At 55.0% G+C, this 15,333-nt stretch overlaps 1 protein-coding gene across 4 annotated transcripts in view; it reads right to left on the reverse strand.

Moving 5' to 3' along the window:
- The window catches only part of LOC139263512 (G patch domain-containing protein 2-like), a 38,882-nt gene that overhangs the window by 3,338 nt on the left and 20,211 nt on the right, over window positions 1–15,333 (reverse strand). Inside the window, exons 4-9 of one of the 4 annotated variants that reach the window (XM_070879702.1) lie at window positions 12,322–12,498; window positions 11,870–11,949; window positions 10,417–10,487; window positions 8,825–8,903; window positions 7,200–7,285; window positions 5,346–5,431 (exon numbers count right to left, since the gene is read on the reverse strand). In XM_070879702.1, the coding sequence (XP_070735803.1) occupies window positions 5,346–5,431; window positions 7,200–7,285; window positions 8,825–8,903; window positions 10,417–10,487; window positions 11,870–11,949; window positions 12,322–12,498 (579 nt within the window). Of the gene's footprint in view, window positions 1–5,345; window positions 5,432–7,199; window positions 7,286–8,824; window positions 8,904–10,416; window positions 10,488–11,869; window positions 11,950–12,321; window positions 12,499–15,333 lie in introns of those variants that run through there. The other 3 variants (XM_070879704.1, XM_070879703.1, XM_070879705.1) reach the window with 3 other exon arrangements.

Here is a 15,333-nt window from a genome sequence, read left to right on the forward strand (position 1 = left end):
AGCACTTTGCAATCTTTCTCCATTTAAATTATTTGCTTTTCAATTTTTTCTGCCAAAGTGGATAACCTCACATTTTCCCACATTATTCTCCATCTGCCATATGTTTGCCCAGTCACTTATCCTGTCTATATCCCTTTGCAGATTCTTTGTGACCTCCTCACAATTTCCTTTCCCAACCATCTTTGTATCATCAGCAAACTTGGCTACATTGCACTCGGTGCCTTCATCCAAGTCATTAATATAGATTGTAAATAGTTGAGGACCCAGCACCGATCCCTGCGGCACCCCACTGTTTGCCAACCGGAAAATGATCCATTTATCCCGACTCTCTGTTTTCTGTTCGTTAGCCAATCCTCTATCCAATATATTACCCCCAGCTTTTATCTTGTGCAGTAACCTTTTATGTGGCACCTTATCGAATGCCTTCTGGAAATCCAAATACACCACATCCACTGGTTCCCCCTTATCTCACCCTGTTCGTTACATCCTCAAAGAACTCCAGAAAATTTGTCAAACATGATTTCCCTTTCATAAAACCTCGCTGACTCTGCTTGATTGAATTATGCTTTTCCAAATGTCCTGCTACTGCTTCCTTAATAATGAACTCCAGCATTTTCGCAACCACAGATGTTAGGCTAACTGGTCTATAGTTTCCTGCTTTCTGTCTGTTTCCTTTTTTAAATAGGGGCGTTACATTTGCGGTTTTCCAATCCGCTGGGACCTCCCCAGAATCCTGGGAATTTTGGTAGATTCCAATCAATGCATCCACTTTCTCTGCAGCCACTTCTTTTCAGACCCGAGGATGTAAGCCATCAGGTCCCGGGGACTTGTCCGCCTTTAGTCCCATTATTTTACTGAGTACGACGTCATTCGTGATAGTGATTGTATTAAGTTCCTCCCCACCTATAGCCCCTTGTTTATCCACTATTGGGATGTTTTTAGTGTCTTCTACTGTGAAGACCGATACATAATATTTGTTCAAAGTCCCTGCCATTTCCCTGTTCCCCATTATTAATTCCCCAGTCTCATCCTCCAGGGGACCAACATTTACTTTAGCCACTCTTTTCCTTTTTATGTACCTGTAGAAACTCTTACTATCTGTTTTTATATTTCTTGCTAGTTTACTTTCATAATCTACCTTCTCTCTCTATTATCTTTTTAGTTGTTCTTTGCTGGCTTTTAAAAGTTTCCCAATCCTCTGGCCTCCCACTAGTCTTGGTCACATTGTATGCTCTTGTTTTCAATTTTATACCATCCCTCATTTCCTTAGTTAGCCATGGATGGTTATCCCTTCTCTTACAGTCTTTCCTTCTCATTGGGATATATTTTTGTCGTGAGTTATGAAATATCTCCTTCAATGTTTGCCACTGCTCATCAACCGTCCCATACTTTAATTTATTTTCCCAGTCCACTTTAGCCAACGCTGCCTTCATACCTTTGTAGTCTCCTTTATTTAAGAGGAGGACACTGGTTTGAGAACCAACTTTCTCACCCTTCAACTGAATTTGAAATTCAACCATGTTATGGTCACTCATTCCTAGAGGATCCTTTACTAGGAGATCATTTATTAATCCTGTCTCATTACACAGTGCCAGATCTAAGATAGCCTGCTCCCTGGTTGGTTCCGCAACGTACTGTTCAAGGAAACTATCCCGGATACACTCTATGAACTCTTCCTCAAGGCTACCCTGGTCAATTTGCTTTGTCCCACAATTTGCTTTGTTAAAATCATCCATGATTATTGGCGTTCCTTTTTTACAAGCCTCCATTATTTCTTGATTTACACTCCGTCCAACAGTGTAGCGACTGTTAGAGGCCTATAGACTACGCCCACCAGCGACTTTTCCCCTTATTATTCTTTATCTCCACCCAAACTGATTCAACATCTTGATCTTCTGAGCCAATATCGTTTCTCACTAACGCACTGATCCTATCCTTTATTAACAGAGCTACCCCATCTCCTTTACCTTTCTGTCTGTCCTTCCGGATTGTCAAATACCCTGAATATTTAGTTCCCAGCCTTGGTCACCTTGCAACCATGAATCTGTAATGGCTATCAGATCAAACCCATTTGTGCCGTCAACTCATCTATTTTGTTACGAATGTTGCGTGCATTCAGATAAAGAGCTTTTAAATTTGTTTGTTTACCATTTTTTCCTGCTTTGACCCCACTTTCTGATTCATCTTTATGTTTATACATTCCTGGCACGCTCTGGTTTTCATTTCCCCCAGTGCTACCCTGCTCTAATTTCTTCTCCTTATTCTTTGACTTTTTAAATTTTCGTACCCCTGAATCCGCTCCCATTATTTAGTTTAAAGCCTCTCTACAGCCCTAGTTATTTGATTGGTCAGGACCCTAGTCCCAGCACGGTCTAAGTGGAGCCCGTCCCAACGGAGCAGCTCCCTCTTACCCCAGTACTGGTGCCAGTGTCCCAGGAACCAAATCCCATTTCTCCCACACCAGCCTTTGAGCCACGTGTTTAACTCTCTGATCTTATTCACACTTGTGGCTCAGGTAGTAATCCAGAGATTATTACCTTTGTGGTTCTGCTTTTTAATTTGGCCCCTAGCTGCTCATAATCCATCAGCAGAACCTCTTTCTTTGTCCCAACTATATCGATAGAGAGAAACTATTCCCGCTGGTTGGGGAGTCTGGGACTAGGGGGCAGAGTGTAAAAATTAGAGCCAGACCTTTCAGGAGTGAAATGAGGAAACACTTCGACACACACAGGGTGGGAGAAGTTTGGAACTCTCTTCCCCATACGGCAATTGATGCTGGGTCAATTGTTAATTTTAAATCGGAGATTGACAGCTTTCTGTTAACCAAAGGTATGAGGGGATATGGGCCAAAGGCCGGTATATGGAGTTAGGTCACAGATCAGCCATGATCTCACTGAATGGCAGAGCAGGCTCGAGGGGCTGAATGGCCTCCTCCTGTTCCTGTGTAACAGGCTCGAGGGGCTGAATGGCCTCCTCCTGTTCCTGTGTAACAGGCTCGAGGGGCTGAATGGCCTCCTCCTGTTCTTGTGTAACAGGCTCGAGGGGCTGAATGGGCCTCCTCCTGTTCCTGTGTAACAGGCTCGAGGGGCTGAATGGCCTCCTCCTGTTCCTGTGTAACAGGCTCGAGGGGCTGAATGGCCTCCTCCTGTTCTTGTGTAACAGGCTCGAGGGGCTGAATGGGCCTCCTGTTCCTGTGTAACAGGCTCGAGGGGCTGAATGGGCCTCCTCCTGTTCCTGTGTAACAGGCTCGAGGGGCTGAATGGCCTCCTCCTGTTCCTGTGTAACAGACTCGAGGGGCTGAATGGGCCTCCTCCTGTTCCTGTGTAACAGACTCGAGGGGCTGAATGGGCCTCCTCCTGTTCCTGTGTAACAGGCTCGAGGGGCTGAATGGCCTCCTCCTGTTCCTGTTTAACTGGCTCGAGGGGCTGAATGGCCTCCTCCTGTTCCTGTGTAACAGGCTCGAGGGGCTGAATGGCCTTCTCCTGTTCCTGTGTAACAGGCTCGAGGGGCTGAATGGGCCTCCTCCTGTTCCTGTGTAACAGGCTCGAGGGGCTGAATGGCCTCCTCCTGTTCCTGTGTAACAGGCTCGAGGGGCTGAATGGCCTCCTCCTGTTCCTGTGTAACAGACTCGAGGGGCTGAATGGCCTCCTCCTGTGAGCCGGGCAGTTCCGGAACTCAGCGTTACCACGATTCCTCGCCCAATACACCGCACTGGCACCTGGGACAATCCACACATTGATCATGCCAGTTTATCGCAAGGGGAGGCGAGACAGGAGGAGAGTGGCGAGGGACTGAGAGGAGAACATAGATGGGAGGGCGGGAGGGGAGACGGGGGGGGGCGGAGGGCGGGGGGGGAACGGGTCGGGGGGTGGAGGTGGGGGGGGGGGATGGGACGTGCCTTATTACGGGCCCATACAGAACCCTGTAAGCGACCCCTCGCCTGGCTCTCTGGACCCACAGCCATGGTGCGACACACAGTCCAAGGACAGAGCAAGTGTGTGCTGCAGAGGACATTCAGAGGGCCCACCAGGCTCGGGCAGGGAGAGAGGGCTGAGACACTGTCACCACAACTAATGGCCGAGACGCAGCCCCATCCGTCTCCTGCTGACTCTCGCTCACCATCTCCGCCTTCAAGGTAACGAAGGGAGGGCCAGCCTGCCCAAAGATAACGGAGGGCCGTGGGCCCAGGTGATTTGTCATCGCTCCGAGACGCACCCAGGCTCAGCCAGGCGAGAGCAGCAACAACACACAGGGGCTCCGGCAAACACAAGCAGCCATTGCAGTCCTTCCCCAGCACACAATCGCCCAGATTCGATTGCTAGGAGGTTTAGAGGGGAGTTGATGGGAACTTTCTTCACCCAGAGGGGGGTGGGGGTCTGGAACTCACTGCCTGAAAGGGGGGTAGAGGCAGAAACCTTCATAGCATTTAAAAAGTACTTGGATGTGCACTTGGAAGTGCCGTAACCTACAGGGCTACGGACCGAGAGCTGGAAAGTGGGATTCGGCTAGGTAGCTCTTGGTCGCAGGGACAGACACGATGGGCCGAATGGCCTCCTGTGCCATAAATTTCTATGATTTAAAGCTTCAAACTAATCCCACTGCCCCGCTCTCTCCCCATAGCCCTGTATCAATCTCAAACTAATCCCACTGTCCCGCTCTCTCCTCATAGCCCTGTATCAATCCCAAACTAATCCCACTGCCCCGCTCTCTCCCCATAGCCTTGTATCAATCCCAAACTAATCCCACTGCCCCGCTCTCTCCCCATAGCCCTGTATCAATCTCAAACTAATCCCACTGCCCCGCTCTCTCCCCATAGCCCTGTATTAATCCCACACTAATCCCACAGCCCCGCTCTCTCCCCATAGCCTTGTATCAATCCCAAACTAATCCCACTTCGCTGCTCTGTCCATATCCCTATATCAATCCCAAACTAATCCCACTGTCCCGCTCTCTCCATAGCCCTGTATCAATCCCAAACTAATCTCACTGCCCCACTCTCTCCTCATAGCCCTGAATCACAACATGAGAATTAGGAGCAGGAGTCGGCCATTCGGCCCCTCGAGCTGCTCCACCATTCAATCAGATCACGGCTGATCTTAGACCTCAATTCCACTTTCCTGCACTGTCCCCATATCCCTTGATTCCTTTAATATTCAAAAATCTAATCAACCTCTATCTTGAATATACTCAAACAATGAGCCTCCACAGCCCTCTGGGGCAGAGAATTCCAGCGATTCACCACCCTGTGAGTGAAGAGATTTCTCCTCATCTCAGTGCTAAATGGCCGAGCCCTTATCCTGAGACTGTGACCCAAACTGAAGGCAGTGTTAGTTGTCGCACGTTACCTGTGGTGGGACTGGTCACCGTGGCTGTCTTTCTCCGGCGCTTCACGTCCCCTGTACACAGCGAGCCAAGGTGGACACTTGTCTGTCTGGAGAGAACACACAGCCTGAATTCACAGGTTTATCAGCATCCCGATGTAAAACCACTCAACATAACGACACAGCACCACGGGGTGGGGGTTTGGGGGAAAGTCAGACACCGAACGAGGATTGGGAGGAATGAGGACCCGGACAAAGTTACCCCCATCCCCTTAAACTAGGGCTCACTGGGCAATGATCAGGAGCAGGAACCCTGGCTGATTTCCCCTCTCTCTCTAACCCAGGGATCACTGGACAGTGATCAGGAGCAGGAACCCTGGCTGATTTCCCTCTCTCTAACCCAGGGGTCACTGGGCAGTGATCAGGAGCAGGAACCCTGGCTGATTTCCCCTCTCTCTAACCCAGGGGTCACTGGGTAGTGATCAGGAACAGGAACCCTGGCTGATTTCCCCTCTCTCTAACCCAGGGGTCACTGGGCAGTGATCAGGAGCAGGAACCCTGGCTGATTTCCCCTCTCTCTCTACCCCGGGGATCACTGGGCAGTGATCAGGAGCAGGAACGCTGGCTGATTTCCCCGCTCTCTCTAACCCAGGGATCACTGGGCAGTGATCAGGAGCAGGAACCCTGGCTGATTTCCTCTCTCTCTAGCCCAGGGGTCACTGGGCAGTGATCAGGAGCAGGAACCCTGGCTGATTTCCCCTCTCTCTCTAACCCAGGGGTCACTGGGCAGTGATCAGGAGCAGGAACCCTGGCTGATTTCCCCTCTCTCTCTAACCCAGGGGTCACTGGGCAGTGATCAGGAGCAGGAACCCTGGCTGATTTCCCCTCTCTCTCTAACCCAGGGGTCACTGGGCAGTGATCAGGAGCAGTAACCCTGGCTGATTTCCCCCTCTCTCTAACCCAGGGGTCACTGGGCAGTGATCAAGAACAGGAACCCTGGCTGATTTCCCCTTCTCTCTAACCCAGGGGTCACTGGGCAGTGATCAGGAGCAGGAACCCTGGCTGATTTCCCCTCTCTCTAACCCAGTGGTCACTGGGCAGTGATCAGGAGCAGGAACCCTGGCTGATTTCCCCTCTCTCTAACCCAGGGGTCACTGGGCAGTGATCAGGGGCAGGAACCCTGGCTGATTTCCCCTCTCTCTAACCCAGGGGTCACTGGGCAGTGATCAGGAGCAGGAACCCTGGCTGATTTCCCCTCTCTCTCTACCCCGGGGATCACTGGGCAGTGATCAGGAGCAGGAACCCTGGCTGATTTCCCCGCTCTCTCTAACCCAGGGATCACTGGGCAGTGATCAGGAGCAGGAACCCTGGCTGATTTCCTCTCTCTCTAACCCAGGGGTCACTGGGCAGTGATCAGGAGCAGGAACCCTGGCTGATTTCCCCTCTCTCTCACCCAGGGGTCACTGGGCAGTGATCAGGAGCAGGAACCCTGGCTGATTTCCCCCTCTCCCTAACCCAGGGGTCACTGGACAGTGATCAGGGGCATGAACCCTGGCTGATTTCCCCTCTCTCTAACCCAGGGGTCACTGGGCAGTGATCAGGAGCAGGAACCCTGGCTGATTTCCTCTCTCTCTAACCCAGGGGTCACTGGACAGTGATCAGGAGCAGGAACCCTGGCTGATTCCCCCTCTCTCTAACCCAGGGGTCACTGGACAGTGATCAGGAGCAGTAACCCTGGCTGATTTCCCCTCTCTCTAACCCAGGGGTCACTGGGCTGTGATCAGGAGCAGGAACCCTGGCCCTTTGGTCCGCCCCAAGAGGCGATGAGACTCGGTCTGATTACGTGGGACACTGCGGAAGTTGTGGGGCGAGACTCACCGGGATTTGTTCTGAAGGGTGGAGCACTTCCTGTGCGAGCTGTCAGTCAGAACCTCCAGGGGGTACAAGGGCACCAAAGGGTTAAACTGCAAAGCAAATGATGGCAAAGTGTCAGCTACAGCAGGACAGGCCCCGAGGGAAGCCTGCCTTCTCCAAGGGAGCCAGGCCCCTGGACCCTCGCCCCGAGGCGGGGCAGGGAACAACTGAGGCCCCTGGGGGCTCGGAGTCGCATGGGTGACTTGGTATGGTCCTGCATCCGTACCCCCCTCCCTGCCCCCGATCCCCCGCCCCACCCCGAATACCCCCGGGCCACGCCCCCAACCCCCCCTCCGCCCCGCCCACATCCCCGCCCTGCCCCCAATACCCCTCAATAACCCCACCCCGCCCCCAATACCCCCCGCACCCCCGCCTGCCATACACCCCTCGTGCCAGTACCACTTTCTCCTGGGGATTCCCATCAAGCTGCCATAATACCCCACCACACCCAGTGGCTGCAGTGCCTGGGTTATGATGCTCTCCCTAACACTGGGCCGGGCCGGTGGAATATTCCAACCCACCACCAGCTCCCAGATCCCTTTCTCCGTCTCGCTGTACAGGGCCATGTGCTGCAGGGCGTTACAGTGGAAATGGGAACCAAGATCACTCGGGCTCTCTCGGGCCCATGTATTAAAATATTCTATAACTGGGCAATAATCCCTTGAGCGTAGAAGATTAGGGGGCGATCTAATCGCGGTGTTTGAGATGATTAACAGATCTGATAGGGTGGAGAGAGATAAACTATTTCCCCTGCTGGGGCAGTCCAGGACACGGAGCTGGTCGTTCTGGGGCGATGTCTGGAAACAGGTTTACACAAAATGCGGTGGGAATCGGATAGATTTATGTTAAGAAAGCATATTAAGGGTTACAGAACCAAGGCCAGTAAATGGGGTTGAGATACAGGTAAGGCATGGTCTGTTTGAATGGCGGGGCAGACTCGAGGGGCTGAATGAGTCTCCTCCTGTTCCTGTGTAACAGGCTTGAGGGGCTGAATGAGTCTCCTCCTGTTCCTGTGTAACAGGCTCGAGGGGCTGAATGGGCCTCCTCCTGTTCCTGTGTAACAGGCTCGAGGGGCTGAATGGGCCTCCTCCTGTTCCTGTGTAACAGGCTCGAGGGGCTGAATGGGCCTCCTCCTGTTCCTGTGTAACAGGCTCGAAAGGCTGAATGGGCCTCCTCCTGTTCCTGTGTAACAGGCTCGAGGGGCTGAATGGCCTCCTCCTGTTCCTGTGTAACAGGCTCGAGGGGCTGAATGGCCTCCTCCTGTTCCTGTGTAACAGGCTCGAGACGCTGAATGGGCCTCCTCCTGTTCCTGTGTAACAGGCTTGTGGGGCTGAATGGGCCTCCTCCTGTTCCTGTGTAACAGGCTCAAGGGGCTGAATGGCCTCCTCCTGGTCCTGTGCCTTGACACCTATGAATATAATGCCCCTTGTATCCAACACATCTTTCTAAAGGGCATTTCCTCATCAAACTAATAGCGTGCAAGAATCCAAATCAGAGCTTCCAAGAACTAAAATTAAAGTTCAGAGTCGGGGTAAGAAGGTGGAATGATATTCTGGCGAACCCGAGACAGCACGCCATGTTAAACTTACCCCAACACGCAGGGGCTGCAGTCGGGTCAGCACACTCCACTCCCGATACTGACCCCGTACACAGAAGTTCCGCCGTAACCTGCAACAGGGAAAAGGATCATCGGAACACCGCCCCAATCTTCCAGCGCTGAGTGCGCCAGACACAGCTCGCGAGCTCCCCACCTCCCCTCGGACCAGGCCCCCCGCCCGCCAACCCTCCCTCTCGGACCAGGCCCCCCCCCACCCCGCCAACCCTCCCTCTCGGACCAGGCCCCCCCCACCCCGCCAACCCTCACTCTCGGACCAGGCCCCCCCTCGGACCAGGACCCCCCTGCCACCCCCTTGGACAGCTCCTTCCCCCCCCCCCCCCCCCACCCACCCCACCCAGGCAGGCCTCCACCCTCTCCCACTCCGTGGACAGGCCCCCCCCCCCCCGCCCCCAGACGGGGAAGGTCAGCCAGGGACCAGACTAAACATCAGCAAAACCTCCCACCCTCACCAAGGGTTACCGACGGAGACTGGAACCTCGGGGCACAGAAATCACATCACACACTCTCCCCCCGTTACAGGCTGGGATCTAATCGAGGGGTTCTGGGGGTTTATATATAGAATAACAGATACCCGGGAGTGAGTTACAGGCTGGGATCTAATCGAGGGGTTCGGGGGGGTTTATATATAGAATAACAGATACCCGGGAGTGAGTTACAGGCTGCGATCTAATCGAGGGGTTCGGGAGGTTTATATATAGAATAACAGATACCCGGGAGTGAGTTACAGACTGGAATCTAATCGAGGGGTTCGGGGAGTTTATATATAGAATAACAGATACCCGGGAGTGAGTTACAGGCTGGAATCTAATCGAGGGGTTTGGGGGTTTATATATAGAATAACAGATACCCGGGAGTGAGTTACAGGCTGGGATCTAATCGAGGGGTTCGGGGAGTTTATATATAGAATAACAGATACCCGGGAGTGAGTTACAGGCTGGGATCTAATCGAGGGGTTCGGGAGGTTTATATATAGAATAACAGATACCCGGGAGTGAGTTACAGGCTGGAATCTAATCGAGGGGTTTGGGGGGTTTATATATAGAATAACAGATACCCGGGAGTGAGTTACAGGCTGGGATCTAATCGAGGGTTCGGGGAGTTTATATATAGAATAACAGATACCCGGGAGTGAGTTACAGGCTGGGATCTAATCGAGGGGTTCGGGGGGGTTTATATATAGAACAACAGATACCCGGGAGTGAGTTACAGGCTGGGATCTAATCGAGGGGTTCGGGGGGTTTATATATCGAATAACAGATACCCGGGAGTGAGTTACAGGCTGGGATCTAATCGAGGGGTTCGGGGGTTTATATATCGAACACACACCATTCCCATTTTGGGCACAATCACATTAAAGACTCTGTGTAGCCATCAGTGCCAGGCTCGGCTGAGGGTGAGGTAAGGGATTATGGGGCGGTGGCCAATGTAGGGACTTTAAATCTGCAGCTCGCCCTCTCTCGCCCTCTCGCCCTCTCGGGTGACAAGACCCAGCGTCACCGAGTTTTGCAGGCTCTGACTGTCCTTTCAGAGTAGGGCACTGAATTATTGAAGGTCGGCACTTACTCCTTCTGATAGGGGTCCTGCCCAAAGTGGTTCACTCGCTCATTCGGGATGGCTCCGATGGGCCCCTCCGGCTGGAACAGAAACACAAAGAAATTATTTCAAAGAGGATTATTACAGCACAGGAGGCCGCCATTCGGCCCATCATACCCGTGTTGGCTCTTTGAAAGAGCGATCCGCTTGGTCCCACTCCCCTGCTCTTCCCCCATTTCTACATTCACTCTCTGCAGGCAGGAAAGGTGGGATTTATAAATGCAACTGGGTGTGGGTTAAACCGTGTGTGATGTAAAGGAGACAGTGACTGTCGGGGTCCGGCCCCATCTCTCTCGGTGACCCCTCCCAATCCGGTCCGTCCGTTCCTCCCTCTCTACGACCCCGCCCACTCTCTCTCTTCCTAGTCCCCATCTCTCTCTCTCTCTCCTTTCATCCTCCCCGTCCATCCCTCTTTTTTTTCCCTCGGTCTCTCTCCCTCTCCACATTGCTGTTTGCGGGAGCTTGCTGTGTTTCAATTGGCGGCCGCCTTGCCTTACTTTGGCACAGAGACCCGAGACCACACTTTAAACGTGCCTCACTGGTTGAGATTGAGAAGGTCGCTGTCCAATGCAAGTTCAAGCTTTCCCTGTGGGTCAGCACTGAGAGTGTTAAAGCGAAGACTATAAAATTTACCCTGCATTTAATGGTTGATTTCTAAAATGAAACATCCTGTCAATCAGCTCGCGGATTACTCACGGACAAGGCTCACTGCAAGTCAACAGGCCCTGCCTGCAAATTATCCGCTAATAACTCACCATCGACATGCTAACTGTTTACCTTTCAATTACTGCTGATTACTCAGTAATGGAGGAGTTTGTCTTGGCTCACTCACAGCCCGCTTACTTCATTATTTATCAGTTCAATTAAATGGCTGGGAATATAGCTCACAACCCAAAATACCAGACTCCCAGCGATCAGGGGACATCAGTGAGCAGGACCCAGCACATACTGCCCACTCAAGCTCACCGACAATGGCTGACATGGGGGAAGGGCCCCCGAGAGGGGGGGATGGGGGCGGCCCCCCGAGAGGGGGGAAGACCCCGAGAGGGGGGGAACGGGGGGGGGCCCCGAGAGGGGGGGGGAGAACGGGGGGGAGGGCCCCCGAGAGGGGTGAACGGGGGGGCCGAGAGGGGGGGGGCCCCGAGAAGGGGGGAACGGGGGGGGGAGAGAGGGCCCCGAGAGGGGTGAACGGGAAGAGGCCCGGGGGGGCCGAGAGGGGGGGGGGGGCCCCGAGAAGGGGGGTACGGGGTGGGGGGGGGGGGGGAGGGTCCCGATAGGGGGAGAACGGGGGGGGGGGGGGGTTGGCGTGGGGCGGAGAGAGTGGTGGGGGGGGGCGGGCGAGAGACATCGACAGACTCGGTGATTCACTCTGGACAATGCGCAGCCCTTCCTACCCCCTCCCCCTGCGCGCGGACAGGGGTACCTTGCCCGTGAGGCGCCGGCGACCTTTCCGTATGCAGCGCGCCGCGATCCCTGGGAGACGGTTCAGCCGAGCGTGGTAACCTGAGGGAGCACAAAACGGCAGAGTGTTAGTGGCAGCAGCTTCCAAACTCATCACATTCGCTACAGGCGGGGGGGGGGGGAGAACCGGGCACAGGGGTGGGGGGGAAAGAGAGAGGGGACGGGCACAGTGGGGGAGGGGCCGGGCGCGGGGGGCCTAGTGCGAGGGAGGGGCCGGGTGCGAGGGAGGGCCAGGCACGGGGCTGGGGCCGGGTGCGAGGGAGGGGCCGGGCGCGGGGGAGGGCCAGGCACGGGGGTGGGGCCGGGTGCGAGGGAGGGGCCGGGCGCGGGGGAGGGGCCGGTGGCGCAGCGACTGGTCCTGAATTCCCGTGGAGTGGAGTGGAGTGAACAGCCTGGGCTGGGAGCGCGGCTCACCTCTCTGGGCCGGTCGGGACGGCAGCAGGAATGCCGGAGAGGTGTACTTCCCAACGCCCTGCTCCTCGTCTGCCATCGGGGGCTTGAGCTGGGTGTCCCAGCGAGGGAGCAGTTTGGGGATGCGGAACCCTTGCTCACACTCGCCCTCGTAGAACCAGTCACTCTGCTCATCATCACCTGCCGACACACAACAGGCAGAGTCAGCAATCCAGCTCCACATCAGCAGGAATGTTCTCCAATTGAATAGCGGGAAAACCGAAGCCATTGTTTTCTGTTCCCGCCACAAACTCCGTTCGCTGGCCACTGACTCCATCCCTCTCCCCAACTTCTGTCTGAGGCTGAACCACACTGTTCACAACCTGGTGTCATATTTGACCCTGAAATGAGCTTCCGGCCACATAACCACAGCATAACTAAAACCACCCATTTCCTCCTCCGTAACATCACCCGTCCCAGCCCCTGCCTCAGCTCATCTGCTGCTGAAACCCTTATTCATCCCTTTGTTATTTCTCGACTTAACTATTCCAACGCACTCCTGGCCGGCCTCCCACATTCTACTCTACGTAAACTTGAAATTATCCAAAACTCGGCTATCCCGTGTCCGAACTCGCACCAAGTCCCGCTCACCCATCACCCGCTGTGCTCACTGCCCTGTGTCCTAACTCGCACCCAGTCCCACTCACCCATCACCCCCTGTGCTCACTGCCCCGTGTCCTAACTCACACCAAGTCCCGCTCACCCATTACCCCCTGTGCTCGCTGCCCCATGTCCTAACTCACACCCAGTCCCGCTCACCCATCACCCCCTGTGCTCGCTGCCCCGTGTCCTAACTCACACCCAGTCCCGCTCACCCATCACCCCTGTGCTCACTGCCCCGTGTCCTAACTCACACCGAGTCCCGCTCACCCATCACCCCCTGTGCTCACTGCCCTGTGTCCTAACTCATACCCAGTCCCGCTCACCCATCACCCCCTGTGCTCACTGCCGTGTCCTAACTCACATCCAGTCCCACTCACCCATCACCCACTGTGCTCACTGCCCTGTGTCCTAACTCGCACCTAGTCCCACTCACCCATCACCCACTGTGCTCACTGCCCCGTGTCCTAACTTACACCCAGTCCCACTCACCCATCACCCCCTGTGCTCACTGCCCTGTGTCCTAATTCGCACCTAGTCCCACTCACCCATCACCCACTGTGCTCACTGCCCCGTGTCCTAACTTACACCCAGTCCCGCTCACCCATCACCCCCTGTCCTAACTCGCACCAAGTCCCGCTCACCCATCACCCCCTGTGCTCACTGCCCCGTGTCCTAACTCACACCGAGTCCCACTCACCCATCACCCCCTGTGCTCGCTGCCCCGTGTCCTAACTCACACCAAGTCCCGCTCACCCATCACCCCTTGTGCTCGCTGCCCCGTGTCCTAACTCGCACCAAGTCCCGCTCACCCATCACCCCCTGTGCTCACTGCCCCGTGTCCTAACTCACACCGAGTCCCGTTCACCCATCACCCCCTGTGCTCACTGCCCCGTGTCCTAACTCGCACCAAGTCCCGCTCACCCATCACCCCCTGTGCTCACTGCCCCGTGTCCTAACTCTCACCGAGTCCCGTTCACCCATCACCCCCTGTGCTCACTGCCCCGTGTCCTAACTCACACCGAGTCCCGCTCACCCATCACCCCCTGTGCTCACTGCCCAGTGTCCTAACTCGCACCTAGTCCCACTCACCCATCACCCACTGTGCTCACTGCCCCGTGTCCTAACTTACACCTAGTCCCACTCACCCATCACCCCCTGTGCTCACTGCCCTGTGTCCTAATTCGCACCTAGTCCCACTCACCCATCACCCACTGTGCTCACTGCCCCGTGTCCTAACTTACACCCAGTCCCGCTCACCCATCACCCCCTGTCCTAACTCGCACCAAGTCCCGCTCACCCATCACCCCCAGTGCTCACTGCCCCGTGTCCTAACTCACACCGAGTCCCGCTCACCCATCACCCCCTGTGCTCGCTGCCCCGTGTCCTAACTCACACCAAGTCCCGCTCACCCATCACCCCCTGTGCTCGCTGCCCCGTGTCCTAACTCGCACCAAGTCCCGCTCACCCATCACCCCCTGTGCTCACTGCCCCGTGTCCTAACTCGCACCAAGTCCCGCTCACCCATCACCCCCTGTGCTCACTGCCCCGTGTCCTAACTCACACCGAGTCCCGTTCACCCATCACCCCCTGTGCTCACTGCCCCGTGTCCTAACTCATACCGAGTCCCGCTCACCCATCACCCCCTGTGCTCACTGCTCCGTGTCCTAACTCACACCGAGTCCCGCTCACCCATCACCCCCTGTGCTCACTGCCCCGTGTCCTAACTCACACCGAGTCCCGTTCACCCATCACCCCCTGTGCTCACTGCCCCGTGTCCTAACTCATACCGAGTCCCGCTCACCCATCACCCCCTGTGCTCACTGCTCCGTGTCCTAACTCACACCCAGTCCCACTCACCCATCACCCCCTGTGCTCGCTGACCTACATTGGCTCCCGGTTGAGCAACACCTCGATTTCAACATTCTCATCCTTGTTTACAAATCCCCCCCATGGCCTCGTCCCTCCCTATCTCTGTAATCTCCTCCAGCCTGACAGCATTTTGAGATGTCTGCACTCCTCTAATTCTGCTCCCCTGAGCATCCCTGATTATAATCGCTCCACCATCGGTGGCCGTGCCTTCTGTTGCCTGGGCCCCAAGCTCTGGAACTCCCTCCCCAAACCTCTCTCGCTCTCTTCCCTCCTTTAGGACCCTCCTTAAAACCTACCTCTTTGACCAAGCTTTTGGTCACCTGCGCCAATTTCTACTTATGTGGCTCGGTGTCAAATTTTTTATCTGATGATACTCCTGTGAAGCACCCTGGGATGTTTCACCACGTTAATGGTGCTATATAAATACACGCTGTTATAATTAACTGTGGCCAGGGGTCATGATCCCCCCATATCCCATGGACCAGGGGGGGTGGTGGGGGGGGT

Source organism: Pristiophorus japonicus, chromosome 4 (assembly GCF_044704955.1).
Source record: "Pristiophorus japonicus isolate sPriJap1 chromosome 4, sPriJap1.hap1, whole genome shotgun sequence".
In the NCBI taxonomy this organism is placed as follows: domain Eukaryota; kingdom Metazoa; phylum Chordata; class Chondrichthyes; family Pristiophoridae; genus Pristiophorus; species Pristiophorus japonicus.